This window comes from Mesoplodon bidens, assembly GCF_964165515.1.
Source record: "Mesoplodon bidens genome assembly, chromosome: 11".
In the NCBI taxonomy this organism is placed as follows: Eukaryota; Metazoa; Chordata; class Mammalia; order Artiodactyla; family Ziphiidae; genus Mesoplodon; species Mesoplodon bidens.
In genome coordinates this window covers 56,782,460-56,798,528 of record NC_138167.1, presented here as the reverse complement: position 1 = coordinate 56,798,528, position 16,069 = coordinate 56,782,460, and the positions used below count along the sequence as shown (strand labels likewise).

General features: G+C 33.6%; 1 protein-coding gene across 4 annotated transcripts in view; it reads right to left on the bottom strand.

Moving 5' to 3' along the window:
• Positions 1-1,100: 1,100 nt before the first annotated feature.
• KIF21A (kinesin family member 21A) overlaps positions 1,101-16,069 on the bottom strand; it is a 166,409-nt gene continuing 151,440 nt past the window's right edge. For all 4 annotated transcript variants that reach the window (XM_081250315.1, XM_081250316.1, XM_081250318.1 and 1 more), the window contains 6 exons: positions 14,364-14,544; positions 12,709-12,873; positions 10,549-10,666; positions 8,972-9,142; positions 7,124-7,323; positions 1,101-2,361 (listed from right to left, as the gene is read on the bottom strand). In XM_081250315.1, the coding sequence (XP_081106441.1) occupies positions 2,268-2,361; positions 7,124-7,323; positions 8,972-9,142; positions 10,549-10,666; positions 12,709-12,873; positions 14,364-14,544 (929 nt within the window). In that variant the 3' untranslated portion in view covers positions 1,101-2,267. The remainder of the gene's footprint in view (positions 2,362-7,123; positions 7,324-8,971; positions 9,143-10,548; positions 10,667-12,708; positions 12,874-14,363; positions 14,545-16,069) is intronic.

Genomic DNA, 16,069 nt, shown 5'->3' with positions numbered 1-16,069 from the left:
CTGCTTCGTTTACATATTCATTTAAATTACTTGAATCAGATTAATTCTATCTGAGCCTCCAGCATTTTAAAAGGTAAAATAGACACTGGGCTTTGTGTTCTGCATAAGCAAACACAGTGCTCAGGACCACATAAAAGACCTCTAATTGAACCCACAATCAGGATCGAATGCCTTTAATAGGTATTGAGCACCTAGATTTTCCTTATCAGAGCACTTACTAAGCTGTTGTGTAATTATCATCTCTCTCCACCCAGAGGGCAAGCATCATCTCAGTCTTGTTATTTTTTCCATCTCCAGTACCTGGCCCAGTATATGCTCAATAAACTTTTATTGAATAAATTGTCCAAAAAATGAATTGTTGAGCAATAGTCCCATGAAAAGAATCACCCCAAGAGTATTTAAATTCAAAATAGTCTGGACAATCTCTGTCAAGTTTTGGCATAGTATCTTCCTCCAGGGAAGGAGGCAAAATTACAAATTACATAATTACAAAGTAGCTGAGTTTCTCTTTATAGGAAAATCCCTTCTTTAAGCATATATATATATATATATATATATATATATATATATATATAAAACTTATAAAGAAGGGATATATATATATATATCTCACTGTGAAATACAGCATACATATATAAAATAGGAAAGAAATATATTACAGTTTAATATGTCACTTAGGACTCAGGTCACGAAATAGAACATTTCTAGGACCTCCATACCCCTCTACACTCCCAACTCACTTCCTGCAACACCTGCCAGTCACCATGCCTTCCATTTCCTCTCCAAGTAACCAAGGTCATTATTGTCCTAACTGTTATGGGAATATTTTTCACTTGTTCAACCCTCTATGTTCAAATACCTAAACTATATGGTTTGATTTAATTCCTTTAAATAGTGAGTTTCCTTGGTTCCTCAAGATTAAGTTATGGTTTATATTTTTCAAGAATATTTCATGTCTAGTGAGCAAAAATAGGAATGCCTATGTAGCACTGGATAACAAGAAAATGTCTTTCCTTATATCACACAGATAAAATAAAGTTTTACAAACACTGGCCATTTTCATATTAGGAAAAGAACAAGAGAATAAAAATAATTCACAGCGACATGTTTATTTAAGCCTTAGCTAAGCTTTCACTTACAAACAAATATTTTTGGGGAAAAAGATCACAAGACAATATTTTCAAGTGTCATACTATCCACATAAAAATTAAACTTGCAGAATTTACAAATTAATATTCTGAGCAGACAGATAAATTATACATCCTTTTGCAAAATCCAATCTACAATATTTAAAAATTCATAGTTACAACATAAGACATTCTTTCTTTACAATCTACCTATTTACATAGCTTTCCTCACTGCAGGTGATATAGTTCTCATCATAGCTACCAAGGTTTGCAAACATAGTACATTTAAAATATATTTAGCAGCACATAAAAAATTAGATAAAAAGGGAAAGAAATACTACTATTAAATAAAAATGAAATTAAAGGGTGATAATAGAAACAACTCCATAGGAAAATAGATCAAAATATATTTCTGTTAGGACATCAAAAATGTTTCCCATCACAGAATGTATGCACAGCACTACTAAAACAATTTAACAGCATTTTAGTCCTGAGCACAGAATATAGCACAGCTGCAAAACTTTGGTCAATACAAGTAAATGTCGACATCTAACACAATCTGTTTAACATTCTTTGTTAGCAGATTAAAGTTAGTTCCATTTTATGAAAAATCACCATCAGTAATATTCTCATATCTTTTTCCCATTACATTAAAAGAGCTTTTAAATTTGGGAGCCCTCTGTAGACTGATATAAATACCAGACAAACCAATGTTTGATTAACATTCCCAATATGTTTTAAATATGTAAATCATCTGAACAGACTATATGAATGAGTTAACAGTGGGTTGCTTTGTACTCCAAGTGTATTTTCTGACTGTCACAAAAGCAGACATGTTGTACTTCAAATAATTTGAAGATGTTCTTTATAGCCAGGCATAAAAATCCAGCCACTATATAAGTGCAAATCAAACAGCATATCAATTATAGGTTATATATGCATTGGTAGATATTAAAATTAAGCACACAGGATAGTACACAATTTTATTAGAATACCATTTATATTCAGCAGTTGGATTCAGATATATTTTCCAGTTAATCCCATTCACAAGTTTTTGCCTAATAAATGCAGGACAACATTTTCCATAAAGAACATAGAGTATAATCACAGTATTCAGTTTATGACTATCTTCATTCATGTTTAACTACTGGCAATATCTTCCACCAGATCTCCTGTGTCAAAGAGCTGACCATCTTGCAAATTTCGAGTCTTCCAAATTCTCACAGTTCGATCACTACACAATAATAAATTAAAAATGAACATGTGAAAAGAGGTGGAAAGATAAAGAAGTAGTTCGTAGAATTACTTATCATGGAAACATTTTCTGAAAAGATCTCTAATAGGTGTAAGTAAAAATATACATTGTCCCATAGGTATACCAAACAGGTACCCATAATAATGAAATTAAAAATAGTTCATATTATCAAGGGCTTACTATATGCCAGGTATTGTTACTATGTTCCCCATACATACATTAATGCATTTAATTCTCTTTACATATCATAAGATATAGATAATGCTATTCTCCCCTATTTATTGATGAGCAAATTGAGGTCCAAAGAAGTTAATTAATTTGCCCAAGATCGGGCTTCCCTGGTGGTCCAGTGGTTGACTCCGCCCTTCCACTGCAGGGAGCGTGGGTTTGATCCCTGGTCAGGGAATTTCCGCATGTCTCAAGGTGCGGCCAAAAAATAAATAAATAAAATTTGCCCAAGATCATAAAGTAAGTGATAGTGCCAAGATTTGAAACCAGGCAGTCTGGCTCCATCTCTTAAAGACTTTACTGTTATGACATGGTCAGAGGTCTTCAGGGATAAGAGCCCAGAGTAAGATCACAGTGAGGGGGCCAGGGCAGGAATTCCAGGGAGTTGGTTAATCTGTTGATATTCAGGAAGAATTATGTTCAGGTTAAATCAACATAAGCCCACAGAAAAAGCAGGAGGCTACTAAGAAGTAGTCTAACATTCTGCCTATCATAGAACATAGACAATTCAAAGCTTTTCTGAGGAAACTTATTTTTATTCACTTAACATGTGGGTTCTGGGGAGTAGTCATTAGACAATCACATTTCTTACCATGTCTCTTGTGGCTCTAAAAAGAGAGTGTTGCTTTTCTCCCATTTCCTAACAAACCCAAAGCCAAAAGAACGAGTTGCCATAGAATTGTATAGTTAAAAAGTATTTCAAAGATTATGTAGTCCATTTTGAGGATAAAGAAAGTTTAGTGACTTGTTCAATGTAACATAGTAGAGTACAGAGCTGAGCCTAGAAGCCAGGCTTTCTAATTTTTAATCAACAATCTTCTCATCCCTAAGAGTTCTTACCACAAGGTAAAAAAAATCACATTTTTTTCTCTTCCTTTTCTTTTCTTTTTTTTATCTACATGAGACTATGGATGCTAACTAAGCTTATTGTGATAATCATTTCATTATATATTTAAGTCAAATCATTATGTTGTATACCTTAAACTTACACAGTGCTGTATGTCAGTTATATCTCAATAAAACTGGGGGGAAATAATAATCTCTCCCCATCCCACATAGCACATGTAACTGAAAACAGAAGGGGATATGTTCACTCATCCACCCATTTATCCATTCCATTTATTTATACAACCATCCATTCAACAAATGTTTATTGGGAACTTGCAGTGTTCTAGGCATTATTCTAGGCGCTCAGGATCAATTAAAAATAAACAAATAAATAAAAAGCACAATCCTATGCCTTTGTAGATCATATATTCTAGCAAAAGGAGACAGACAATAAAACTTAATAAATAATTAAATTATAAAGTTTATTAGAAAGTAATAAATGTTATAGAGAAATTAAAGAGTATGGCAAAGGGGTTCAGGATCAGGAGTGGTAGTCGATAGGAGAGATCACAATTTTAAATAAAATGGCAAGGTTATTCTTATTGAGAAAGACATTAGAAGAAGATCAGGATCTCTGAAGGCACTTTGGGCAAATGTCCTAAGGTTGGAGTGAGCCTGATATGTTCAAGAACCAGCAAAGATGTTATTGGTGTTTTAAGAGAAGGAGCACGTCAGAGGGTACTAGAAGGTAAGGTGAGAGATAAATGCTCAAAGGGTCAGATCAAGTAACGGCCTCTACTTTAGATAAAATGGATGATCAATGCAAGGTTTTGAGCAGAGAAGGAACAAGATCTGACTTGTATTTTTAAAAAAATTACTCTGGTGTCTGTGTTGAGAATAGACTACATATGGGAAACGGACCTTGTTTAGGAGGCTACTGTAGTAATCCAAGAGCTGATGGTGACTAGGGTCAGTGAGGCAGCAAAAAGCATGGTGAGAAGTGGTCAGATTCTAGATATAATTTAAAGGTAGAACACCAACAGAGTTTGCTGATGAATTGGATATGGAGTGTGAAAGAAAGAGAGGAATGAAGGTTTCTAAACTAAGCAACAGAGAAGACAGACAAGCCATCAACTGAGATGGAGAAGGCTTTAGGATGAGCAGGTTTCTTAGGAAGGTCGGGAGTTCAGTTTTGGACATATGAAGTCTAAGATGAACAAACTTACACTACTAGTCATGACAGAGTAACCTGTGCCAGGTTAGTGCTCCTCTTGTAAGCAAAGTGAAAACTTGACAGAATATATGGAACAACTATTTTCAGAAACTGGGCAATGGGTAGTACAGGCCTGTAATCCCTGAGAAAGGGGAAGCAAAGAAGGTGACCTCTGTGGTGGCCCTGGCTCTCAGTCTGGCAGCACTTTCCAGACTACAGCAATGTGGGGAAACCAAGCAGAAAAATCACAGAATCAGAGTTGAAGAGATAGTAATAAAAATCTGGTAAGTGTGAAATAGTTGGAATTTGTAGAACCAGATAGAGAAGAGGAGAGAGCTATGCAAAAAGAACTATGGAGCTATAGGAAAAGAATTCCATCAATCCACATAGGGGTCCCCTAATGCCTTTGACTGAAGGCTAAGCTGCACATGAGTAGAATCAGACTATAAGGCCACACCAAAAAACTACGAGTGAGTATAAGTCAAACAAATCCCAGAGTTCACAAAGGGCTATGAGATGTTCAGGTTTTGACCAGTGGAGAACAGCATCAAACATTCAAGACATTCAGTAGAAATCCAAGAAGAGTTAAAAAACAAGTCTCAAAAATATGAGCTGAACCACAAGTAACTTATGTGCCTGACAAACAAAGCCCAATACTCTTTAAAGGAATAAAACAAAATCCAGATACTCAAAACACAATGCTATAATTAATGTTCAACATTCAATAAAATGTTACTTGACATAGAAGCAGAAAAAATAAGACCCATAATCATAAGAAAAATCAATCAGTGACAGCAGATCCAGAAATCAGATATGATAGAATTACTTATACAAGGACTTTGAATTATAAAGTCCCACCTATAAAATAGGGATTATAATAATACTCACCGTCTAGAGTTCTTATGAAGACTAAATGAGTTAAAGCCTGAAAACACTTAGAACAATGTCTGGTAGATACTAAGTCCTATACAAACATTTTTTAGATAACAAATAAGTAGCACTAATTTGAAAATAGGCCTTCTGATTTTACTGGCGATTTTCCTGATTTTATGTTACATGGTAAATACATCTGCATCTGATGCTCCATGGGTAAACTGAGAAAGATTTCAATTCTTCAAAAATAAAACTGTATCATGGAAGAAAAGTATTATATCATACCTCACCGACCAGACCTCAGTGATACATAATACTTTTATAGTCTTATCTTGTGTCCCACAGCTTTGAGGGATATTAATTTATTTCCCATAAATTGTTAAGGACAAAACAAATTTCCAAGGGAACAAATAAAAGTGATGACTCTTAAGAAAGTAATGCATCTTGGAAATAGAATCAATGAAGCACCAAAGGTAAACACCTTAGAAAAACACACAAAAAAATTGGCTTTGATGTACTTTCGAGATGAGAGAAAGTAAATCTAAATGAGAAGAGGGATTCAATGGAAACAGCATGAAAAATAAGAGACACCAGAGAAATATAGCAGAGGTTTCAAAATAAAATCAGGGTAATCGTGCATTTAGGACAGACAAATCAAGCAGTCGGTTAAATTAAGTAACATAATTGGTACACAAATGACATAGGGAGATTTTCAAGATAGATATTCATGAGAAATTACATTTCATTTGATTGAGATGAACACCTCACATTACAGTTAGTATATATGCTTTCCTTTTCAAAGTACTTATATACATATTATGTCATTTTTATGGTCACATCTCTACACCTCCTTCAAACATCTTCTTAAATGTCACTTTCTCAGTAAGGCCTTAACTGACCACTCTATTGTGTAACCCCAGCCCCCCAGTGATGTTCTCATCCCCCTTGCCTGCTTTATTTTTCTCCATAGCACCTCTCAACGTGTAACATATTTTACTTATTTATTTTCTTTTCTCCTCCTTAGAATGAAACTACGGTTTGTATCTATTTTGTTCACTTCTCTATTCCCAAGGGTCTGGAACAGTGCCTGGCACGTAGGAGATTCATCATGAATAAGCCAATGAGCAAATAAATTAATCAATCCAGCCATCTTAAGAGGGAAGTAGATATTATTACTATGTACTTAAACTTTAAAGGAGGTGGAAGATGCACAAAGTTTTTTTTTTTTTTAATGAAATGGTCTAAATGTGAAGAATGGCAAGTTTGTTGCCTTTGTGGTAAAAACTTTTAGAAACTAGTCACTTATGAATGATTTTTTAAAAATTAAAATCGCCAGGGGAAGATCTGGCAGCAGACTTCTTAGTCTAATCAGAGAGCCGACACAGGAGTAACACTATTACCATGTAACCAGGGGAGCCCAAACTCAGTGCCCACAGTGTATCTCAGAAAATATAAATAAGATATCATAAATAGACATTAGAATAACTGTAATAAAAGGATTCATATATTCTACATTTCCAGATATTTACAACTTACAGGATTTATTAAATCTGAATACAAGTAAATAATATAGAGAACGATCACATAGCAGAAACTTACTCAGCTGCAGTAAAAATGTGGGTGGAATTAACACATATGGCATTGATAGGACTCTCATGACCTTTCATCTCTCCAACTGGCACAAAGGTATCTATGTTCCAGAGTTTCAGAATGCCCCCTCTGCAGCCACTGAGCAAAACTGGGTGGCCTGGCATCACTCCAAGGGCACAGACCCAATCCTTATGTGCATTTGGAACTTGCTGAGAAAAAAAAGAAAAATCAGCAGTTTAAGGGGAGTAGTCCAAACTGACATTTTCATACCAAAATAAGTTACAGAAGTTTTTATTGACAAAATTCAAAATTTGGAACACTGAATTGCCCTGGAAACCATAAAAATCATTTTCTGTGAAGTCACTCTTCATGATTTAAAGAAATAAATCTGTAATTTGCTCCTAAATTTGCCTCACTAGTTATCATCAGTGTTATCAGTATTAAAGGCCTAGAATGTTAAAAAAAAAAATCTATAGAATCTAAACACCTGGAAAGTATACAGAATTTTTTCAAACATCACTTTCTCTTAAAAGGAGTAACTATTTCACTTTTCTCCAAAATGTATCTCACGCAACTAGTTTGAAAACTAAAACCTGGTGTGTAGACTATAAAGATTTTCTCATAAAATCACTGCCTTAAATTTTGGAAGAGAACATAGAGGCCTAAAGCTTTTTTGTTGAAGGCTGGAACTAACCTATATATTTCACAATGAGTAAACAATAATTATAAGCTCAGACTATATACCATATTTTATGCATAAATATATTTATATACATAACATAAAAGTCACATCCAAGAATGTATATATATAAAAGAAAAGCTTCTGAGTGCAATATATGCATCTGTTGCCAGGTTTTCTCTATTAACATTCATGCTACTTGTTCATTTTGTTTTCATCTGGTTGTAAGCAAGAAAGTAGGAGTAATTGCAATACATACACATGCATACATTTATAAGGAAAAGCCTGAAATTGAGTATAATTTTATCTGCTAACTAACTTCTTCCTCTGGGAATTAGGAAAAGTCACCAATGTTTGATTGTATTGACAGAACACTTCAATCCAACTATCATTCTATAGGAAATGAGAGAACCACCACTGTTGAATGTATGAAAATGAGATGAGGAATCATTTAGACTGCTTTGACCTTAGTGAAACTTGGTACTCCTTGGAATATGTGTACATAAAACAAAAAAACAAAAACAAAATGAGAAACTGACTGATTTACTGCAAGACTGATTTCATTTAGTAAACACAAGCATGGGGCAATCCCAGATCTTCCAACACTTTTTTTTTTTTTACATCTTTATTAGAGTATAATTGCTTTACAATGGTGTGTTAGTTTCTGCTTTATAACAAAGTGAATCAGTTATACATATACATATGTTCCCATATCTCTTCCCTCTTGCATCTCCCTCCCTCCCACCCTCCCTATCCCACCCCTCCAGGCGGTCACAGAGCACCGAGCTGATCTCCCTGTGCTATGCGGCTGCTTCCCACTAGCTATCTACCTTACGTTTGGTAGTGTATATATGTCCATGCCTCTCTCTCGCTTTGTCACAGCTTACCCTTCCCCCTCCCCATATCCTCAAGTCCATTCTCTAGTAGGTCTGTGTCTTTATTCCTGTCTTATCAGAGTCTATTCCCCTTTTATTTAGGAGATATCATTATATGCTGAATGTTGCTCTTTTCATAATTAGTAACTCTGGTGGGTGATGATGAAACACTCTTTAAGAGGAAGCCCTGTTTGATACCATCCCTAAACAATGAAAATCTATATAGAGGCTCTTTGCGTTCTTATATAGAATACTGGTGACTTTGAAATACCCACTGCATCCCATGAAAAGGTTTTGCATTACCTGTAGAAGGTCTTTTTGAGCTAAATCCCATTTCTTGATTCCATTATCTCTGGAACCACTAAATAGGTTATCCCCTTGTATGGTTAATGCTTCAATGCCATCATAATGAGGGGGCTCGAAATTGTGGGTGGGACTCACAGCTCCAAGAGCCCCTTCAGTTACATCAAACATCTAAATAAAAGCAGAAAGGAAGCAGTCATCCTATTTAACTTACAAATAAGCACCTATATGCGTTCATTCATAGAAACACACACATGTATATTAACCAAATACGATTTGTTTTATTTTACTAAGTTAACTAAAATAACCTGCTATGAATGACTCAGGATGAACCTGATCCCTATCTTCACACTACTTTTGCTTACATGCCACATGTTTACATGTTTGTAAGCTCTTAAGAAAGGCAACCAATTTTCTCATGTGTGAGTGTACAAATGATATGTTAAATAATAAAAATGCTACATATCAATCCAGTTGAAATTCAAATAAATGATATGATTGTTATTTAAACACTATTAGGTAGCTCTGCAATCTTGGTGGTCATCTCAAATTCTCCAAAGCTGCTATTCAAAACCTTTCACTCCCTTCAGTTGCTCTCATCTCTCTTAACTGTTGAAATTGTGATTTCCTAATAAGGTTAGTATGACCAAAAATAAATTTTCTGGACCATCCTCCTAGTTACAAAAGTTTCCTTTTATTCTCAAACATTCTCTTACCCTTCCCTTCTTTTCAGATGCTAAAGTGTACCTACTTTTTCCCAAGGTTCACATTTTTGATCTGATTCACCAGTTGCTACCACTTCACTCTTCACACTTTCCCTCTCCACTGAGCCCATTTCCTGAGCATATAAACATGCTCAAGTCTACCAAATATCAAATCCTCTCACCTTAACCATTCTATTGTCAAGTCACTAACCGATTTCTCATTTCTTAATCAAAGTTTCTAAAAAAGAGTACTTATACTCTTCCTATCTCTTTATTACTGTTTCCTCTTTTTTATTCCCATTGGTTCTTATAGGATTCCCCAAGGCTGAGTCATATCAACCCCTATCCTTTGGCCATGTCAACTACTCTAACTCCTTAACCATCTGCTTCTATTTGAACAGCTCTGAAACATACATGTCTAGTCATAACTTATCTTGAGCTCTGGACTTGCCTTTCAAATGGCCTACTGGATTACATGAGAAGGTCCTCTATTAGCATCTCAAATTTAACATCTCCAGAATCAAACTATGCTTCTCTCCTCATCTTATCTGCTACTTGCATAAAATATGAAGACCATAACATGTTCAGCATTAAAGGTGGTGATGATGAAACTTAAGCATTAGTTAGATGACTGAGCCAAAAAAATTTTTAAAATCCCTCCCAACCTATCTTCTATGAAAAGTGAGAATACATGTTTAAATAATAAGACAACACAACCAGGAACCGAGTGAGGAAAAGATCAGGAAGAAAAAGCAAAGGTTAGAAATGAGAAAAAAGAAAACTGATTAAGAGAAAAGGGTGTCAGGTGCATCTCAATACTTCTAATCTATCATTTAATAGGAGAATGTAATTAAACAACTTTATTATACACACTTTGATATAATGATCCTTGGAGCCAGTGATGATTAAATCTTGTCCACTAGAAATCTGATCTACAGTAAGACACATAACAGGGCCTAGGTGTCCCGTTAACTTTCCTGTGGACTGAAACCTTTAAAAAGAAAGAAAAATAATTTTGTTTGAAAATATTTCTTAACATGTTGAGCCTAAGCCTCAGCAAAAATAACCAACAGTCTTTGCTAAAACTGTTCTTTTTGATTTAAATCCACCTCTATGCAACTCTGTTCAAATTAAGAGTAAAAATAATGGCCAAACTAATCAATTATCTGATGGAAGTGTGAGGAGTCCTAAATAAGTTATTCCAAAGCAGCTAATATCATTCAGGTAGTAAAAATAAATAAATAAATAAAAACTTGCTAAAGGCTAATTTTAAATCTAACCTAAGTCCAGGTAAACCTTAATCTGTTAAATGTCTCAATATGTTATAGACATATGACTGATGTTATTAAGGCCAATTTGAAATTTGATTAAAACAACTATGTCACTGATATAACTAGAAAATAACAATATGAAGAAAGTAAGATTATTTTACTACACTAACATATATTCTCACATAAACACACACATATGTACACACATATACACATACATGTATGCACACATATGTGTATATACATGTATGTCAAAAAATAGGTAGTCCATTTCATCAATTATTACAAAGACATGAAAATGGCCAGGAATATATCTGACTGGTAGAAAAACATATGATGCCCATTGTCAGGGGGTGACAATGAACCTCTGTTTCACAGTCCTACCTCAAATCAAGCTGCTGGAATACAGAGATGTATTTGCCTCCTAGAATATTATTATTTCTTGTAACTCTTTTCTTAGTTAATTTGTTAAGATGAATCTGTATTTAATCATGTTGCTGAAATCAAGCAACTTGAAAAAGGATCTAACTTTTCAGCAGAAAAGAAAGTGTAAAGATTTTCAAAAGCTGATATTTTTTCTGCCTCATGTCATGACTTTGAGTATCTTCTTTCATGGTACTGCAACTACAAATCAAGTTTAATATCTTCAAGAATAAACCCAGTCCTCGTCTCGTTCCTAATTTTCTTAAACAAGCACTGTTTTCAATTTTCTACTTTTTTTTTTTTCTAAAACGGTTCTCAGGACTGTGTTTCTTCTTTCTCTTTCTCTCTCATTTATTTATCTATAAATTATGCTTATAATACTTTCTCAGTCATGCATTAAAATGTTACAAGTTATAACAAGTTTTCCTCAGAATTTCTAAAATAAATTTCCCTTTGATTTACTACTGACAAAGCCCTTCTAGATGGGATTATTACCTGATTATTACCTGGGATATTACCTGAATTACAAACTTTACTCAGAATCTTGTAATTGACTTTTAATGGCCTTTATCCTCCATTACAAGATGAGTTCTAAGAAGATGGACACCAAATTTGTCTTGCTCAGTCTTTATCCCCAGTACCTACCACAAGTGTTGGTATAGTGCCTGCCATAATTGACATTTGTTAACTAATAAATAAATAACTAATAAATAAATATTCCCTTGCTGCCAAATTTTTAAGAACTAGAAAAGAAGCTAAAATAAACACTCAAATGAAGGATAAAAGCTCATACTTCATGGCAAATAAAAAATCAAATCAAAGATGTAATGCCTTACATTTCAATTTATCATTTTTCTCTTTGTACTCACTTCATCTCCTTAATACTTCATCATATATACGTGTATATATATATAATTCTATATTTATAAAAATCCTGTGAAGATTTACGCTTAAAGTTATATGGTTTGTAAACTGAAATTTTTGAGATAATGATGCATAAGTGATGTTACAAAAAATAATTCTTTCAAAGGTACTGATGCAACTAGCATGAGAATCTTGTTCTCTTCCTGGTAAACAACACAACTTATAGACAAATATTAAGAAAGGCTATTTTCCTTCATATATTTTTTTCCCCAGCAATGGAGGTTAAAAGAAAGGAAAATTGTGAGTTTGTTAACGAGGACATAGAAATTCAGAGGTGCTGAATCAAACAGAAAAGTCTAGGTTTTTATATTAACTTCTGGGGTTATACAAATTAGATTTCACACACACTAATGTTATTAATGTGTGAAAATTGCATTTGCCATATACAGGAAGTACATTTTCTTTAAAATTCTACCTTTTAAGATCCCACATTCTGACAGCATTTCCAGAAGCTGCATAGAGGAAGGTGCCAGTTGGGTTCAGTGCAATTTGATTGATTTGGTTTTCTCCAGAAGGAATAGCAACTGTCCGGCTGGTGGTGGCAGAACAAGCATCTCCAAGAGTAACTTGACCTGAAGACCTTAACAGAGACAAAGTAAAGCAAAATAAGTCACATTTCTGGACAAGAGTTAGTCTTAGAATTCCTTAAATTCCTAGGAAACTGGCTGTAGACAACAAGAAGATCTGTGTTCTTTGGTCACTGTATGCACTGTGCCTAGCATAGCAACTCATACACCTAATAAATAAACATTTTGATAGATAAATGAATAAATGAATGAAGAAAACAAGATGACATGGCTTAAAACTCATAATTTGCAAGTTATTATAACACTAGGAATTCTGGGCCCTGTTAGGGATGACTTAAATATGATTCAGAAAAGATTAGATGACAAAGACAAAAACTCAGCAAATGATACAGTGCCACAAAATTAATTCATTTTCCTGCAATTTCCAGAAGTTCCCTGAGGAACAAGCCTACCAGTATTCCTTTCATATATAAGATTTGCCCTTATGAATTAAAGACACTAAGGACTTTTTATTTTCAGTTTTTGTTTATTTTAACCCAATCATATAAGAATTACTTACTATATGCAAATGACTTAAATATGATTTATTTCTATTTCCTCAGCTAAATTCTAAATGGTAAGTATATTTTTAAATTTTGAAACATTTTATTAGCAAACTTCTAAAATACCAAGTTATAATCAATCTTTTCAAATTTGATTTTGATTTTAATGAATCAACTGGATTGGTAAATTTCTAACATAAGATACAGTGTTTTTTTCCTACAAAATTTTCCACAAGAGACCTGTATTCAGTACAGTAAATAATTAGTAATTCTCAAAATATAAAATAGCACTTAAATATTAATAATCCTCACTCTACAAATTAGTAAAAATTAACCATTCCTATGCTCCCTTCTCTTATTTAAATCAACAGAGTTCACCTTAATTTTAATTATGTAAAACAGTTAATCAATCTTATGGCAAAAAGATCACTATTTGCTCTATATTTTAAAGACATACATATATGATAACAGATGTAGAAAACAAATTCATCCTCCAATTGTCCAACATAACCTACAGTTATGAAATATAGGCTAGCACCAAAGCAGTGTCTTAAAAAAAACTCCTCAATTAATTAGCATGTATTATTCAATACATGCTAATTAAATTTTGCAAGTACTTCTTACCAGTCTATAATGGTGATTTCAGCCATTTTCCAAGGAGTGGTACTCATTTGAAGCAAGTAATGTAAATCATTTAACTACATCAATTAATGAATACTATGAAAATATAATTCCTTAGTTATTTGGGAGGGAGGAAATATGAAATGTGTATTTAGTTACAGATCAAACATGACTTCTCCTTTCCTGTTTAATATTGAGTTATTGTATTTTATTTTCTCAAGTTTTTTTTCACCTTATTTTATCTGTGTTCTTATTATAAACACTTTCATATTCTTTGCAAGTGGATAGGTATAAATAAACAAAAAATAGGCCTACCTTTTCTTACATTTTGTATACAAGAACTATTTGCCCCTTATGCTGTTTGTCTTTAAGTTACTTACGTTAGCGTTCGAATGCACTTTGCTGAATCTCTGATATCCCACACCTTAATATAAGATGTTGACACAGTGAAGACCAAACTTGTATAATTACAGTATTTTACAGATACTACATTGTTGGGATGACCTCCCAGTGACATTATCTCCTGCCCAGTCACCAGATTCCATACTTTACAAGTACGATCTAAAAACAAACAAATAAAAAAGAGGAAATAATGTCAATATGAGCTAAATTAGATTCTCTTAACAATAACAATTTCTCTTCTATGAGAAAAAAAATGAGATAAGAAAACAGTAATTATTTAATTAACTTGCAGCAGGCATTCTAACTCTATCCTTGACATTTTGCAGCAGGTTGAAGGGCAAAGTAGGTATAAAGGATTAGATGAAAGCCAGGATATCTGGTGTATGCATTATGTGGTATTAAAAACTAATTATACAAAATTTGAAATAGACATATCAGAGAATCTTGTTTCAAATTGCTCCTGAATTTAAAATGGCAATCCCAAATCAACCTCTTTGAGACATTTTTCTTTGATCACTCTTTTATGTACTCACCACACTCCACACTTGGGAATACACACAACTTTCTTTTCCAGGGGTCACTGATTGATTTCATTTTTGACCCAAAAACATAATCATAAAATTATTCTATTTTTTTGACATGCTAAATATCTAATTATCCTGGACTAATAAATTTAATTTGAATCATTAGAAAATTCTTTTACAGAGCAAATTTTTTAAATTGAGGAATTACTTGCCATTATTCATAATTCACAAGTTCTAGCTAGACTTTCCCCTCACCTTGTAACATCCCTAAATGCTAAAAGCTTTGACTAGCTTCCCAAATTCCTGTACATGCTTCCTTCTCACTTTTCTAACCTCACTGTCCACCACTGCCTCTACATATACTCTACTTTTCAATCCAACTGAATTTAGTTTCCAAACCCACTTCTACCTCAAAGTCTCTGCTTACACTGTTCTCTAATCTTGGTTGCCAATTCTTACCTGTCAAATCCAAACAATCCTGTAAGGTTCATCTTAAATTCCCCCTTATCAAAGCCTTCCTTATTTTTCACAATTTAGCATAATCTCTCCCTTTCCTGAAACCCTGAAACTCTTTGTCTATAACTCTTCAAATTGTTTACAGTTAATTTCTAGTTGCCTGCAATTGCACCAAAGGGGTTAAGACTGCAGGTTTGGAGATGAGTAGACCTAGGTTTCTAATCCTGGCTCTTTCACTTACTAGTTAAGTTTATCTGGGAAAATTATTTAATTTCTTGAATCTTCAGCTCCTTCATCTGTAAAATTAGGATGCAACATGTATTTCATTGGGGTTATTGTGAGAATTAAATGAGATAAAATTTGCATAGTCTCCTACATAGAGTAAGTGCTCAAGAAATGGTGGCTGCTACCCATCTTATTCTTTTTACCACACCGTACACTGTAATGGCCTTTTGTAGATTTTTATATAGCCTGCATTACTAAGCTCAGGGCTTTGCATGTATTAGGTGCTCAATTACCAAAAGGAGATATATCCCCTCACCATTCTATTCACATAACATCAACACAAGTTTTACTTTCTTCCCAACTATGTAATGATTTTATATTTTATATAATTCAGGAGTTGAATGAGATTATCTCTCAGATTCTTATGTGTCTTAAGCAGTTTGACATTTTTAAAAACCTGTTAAAATGTAATCATTAAA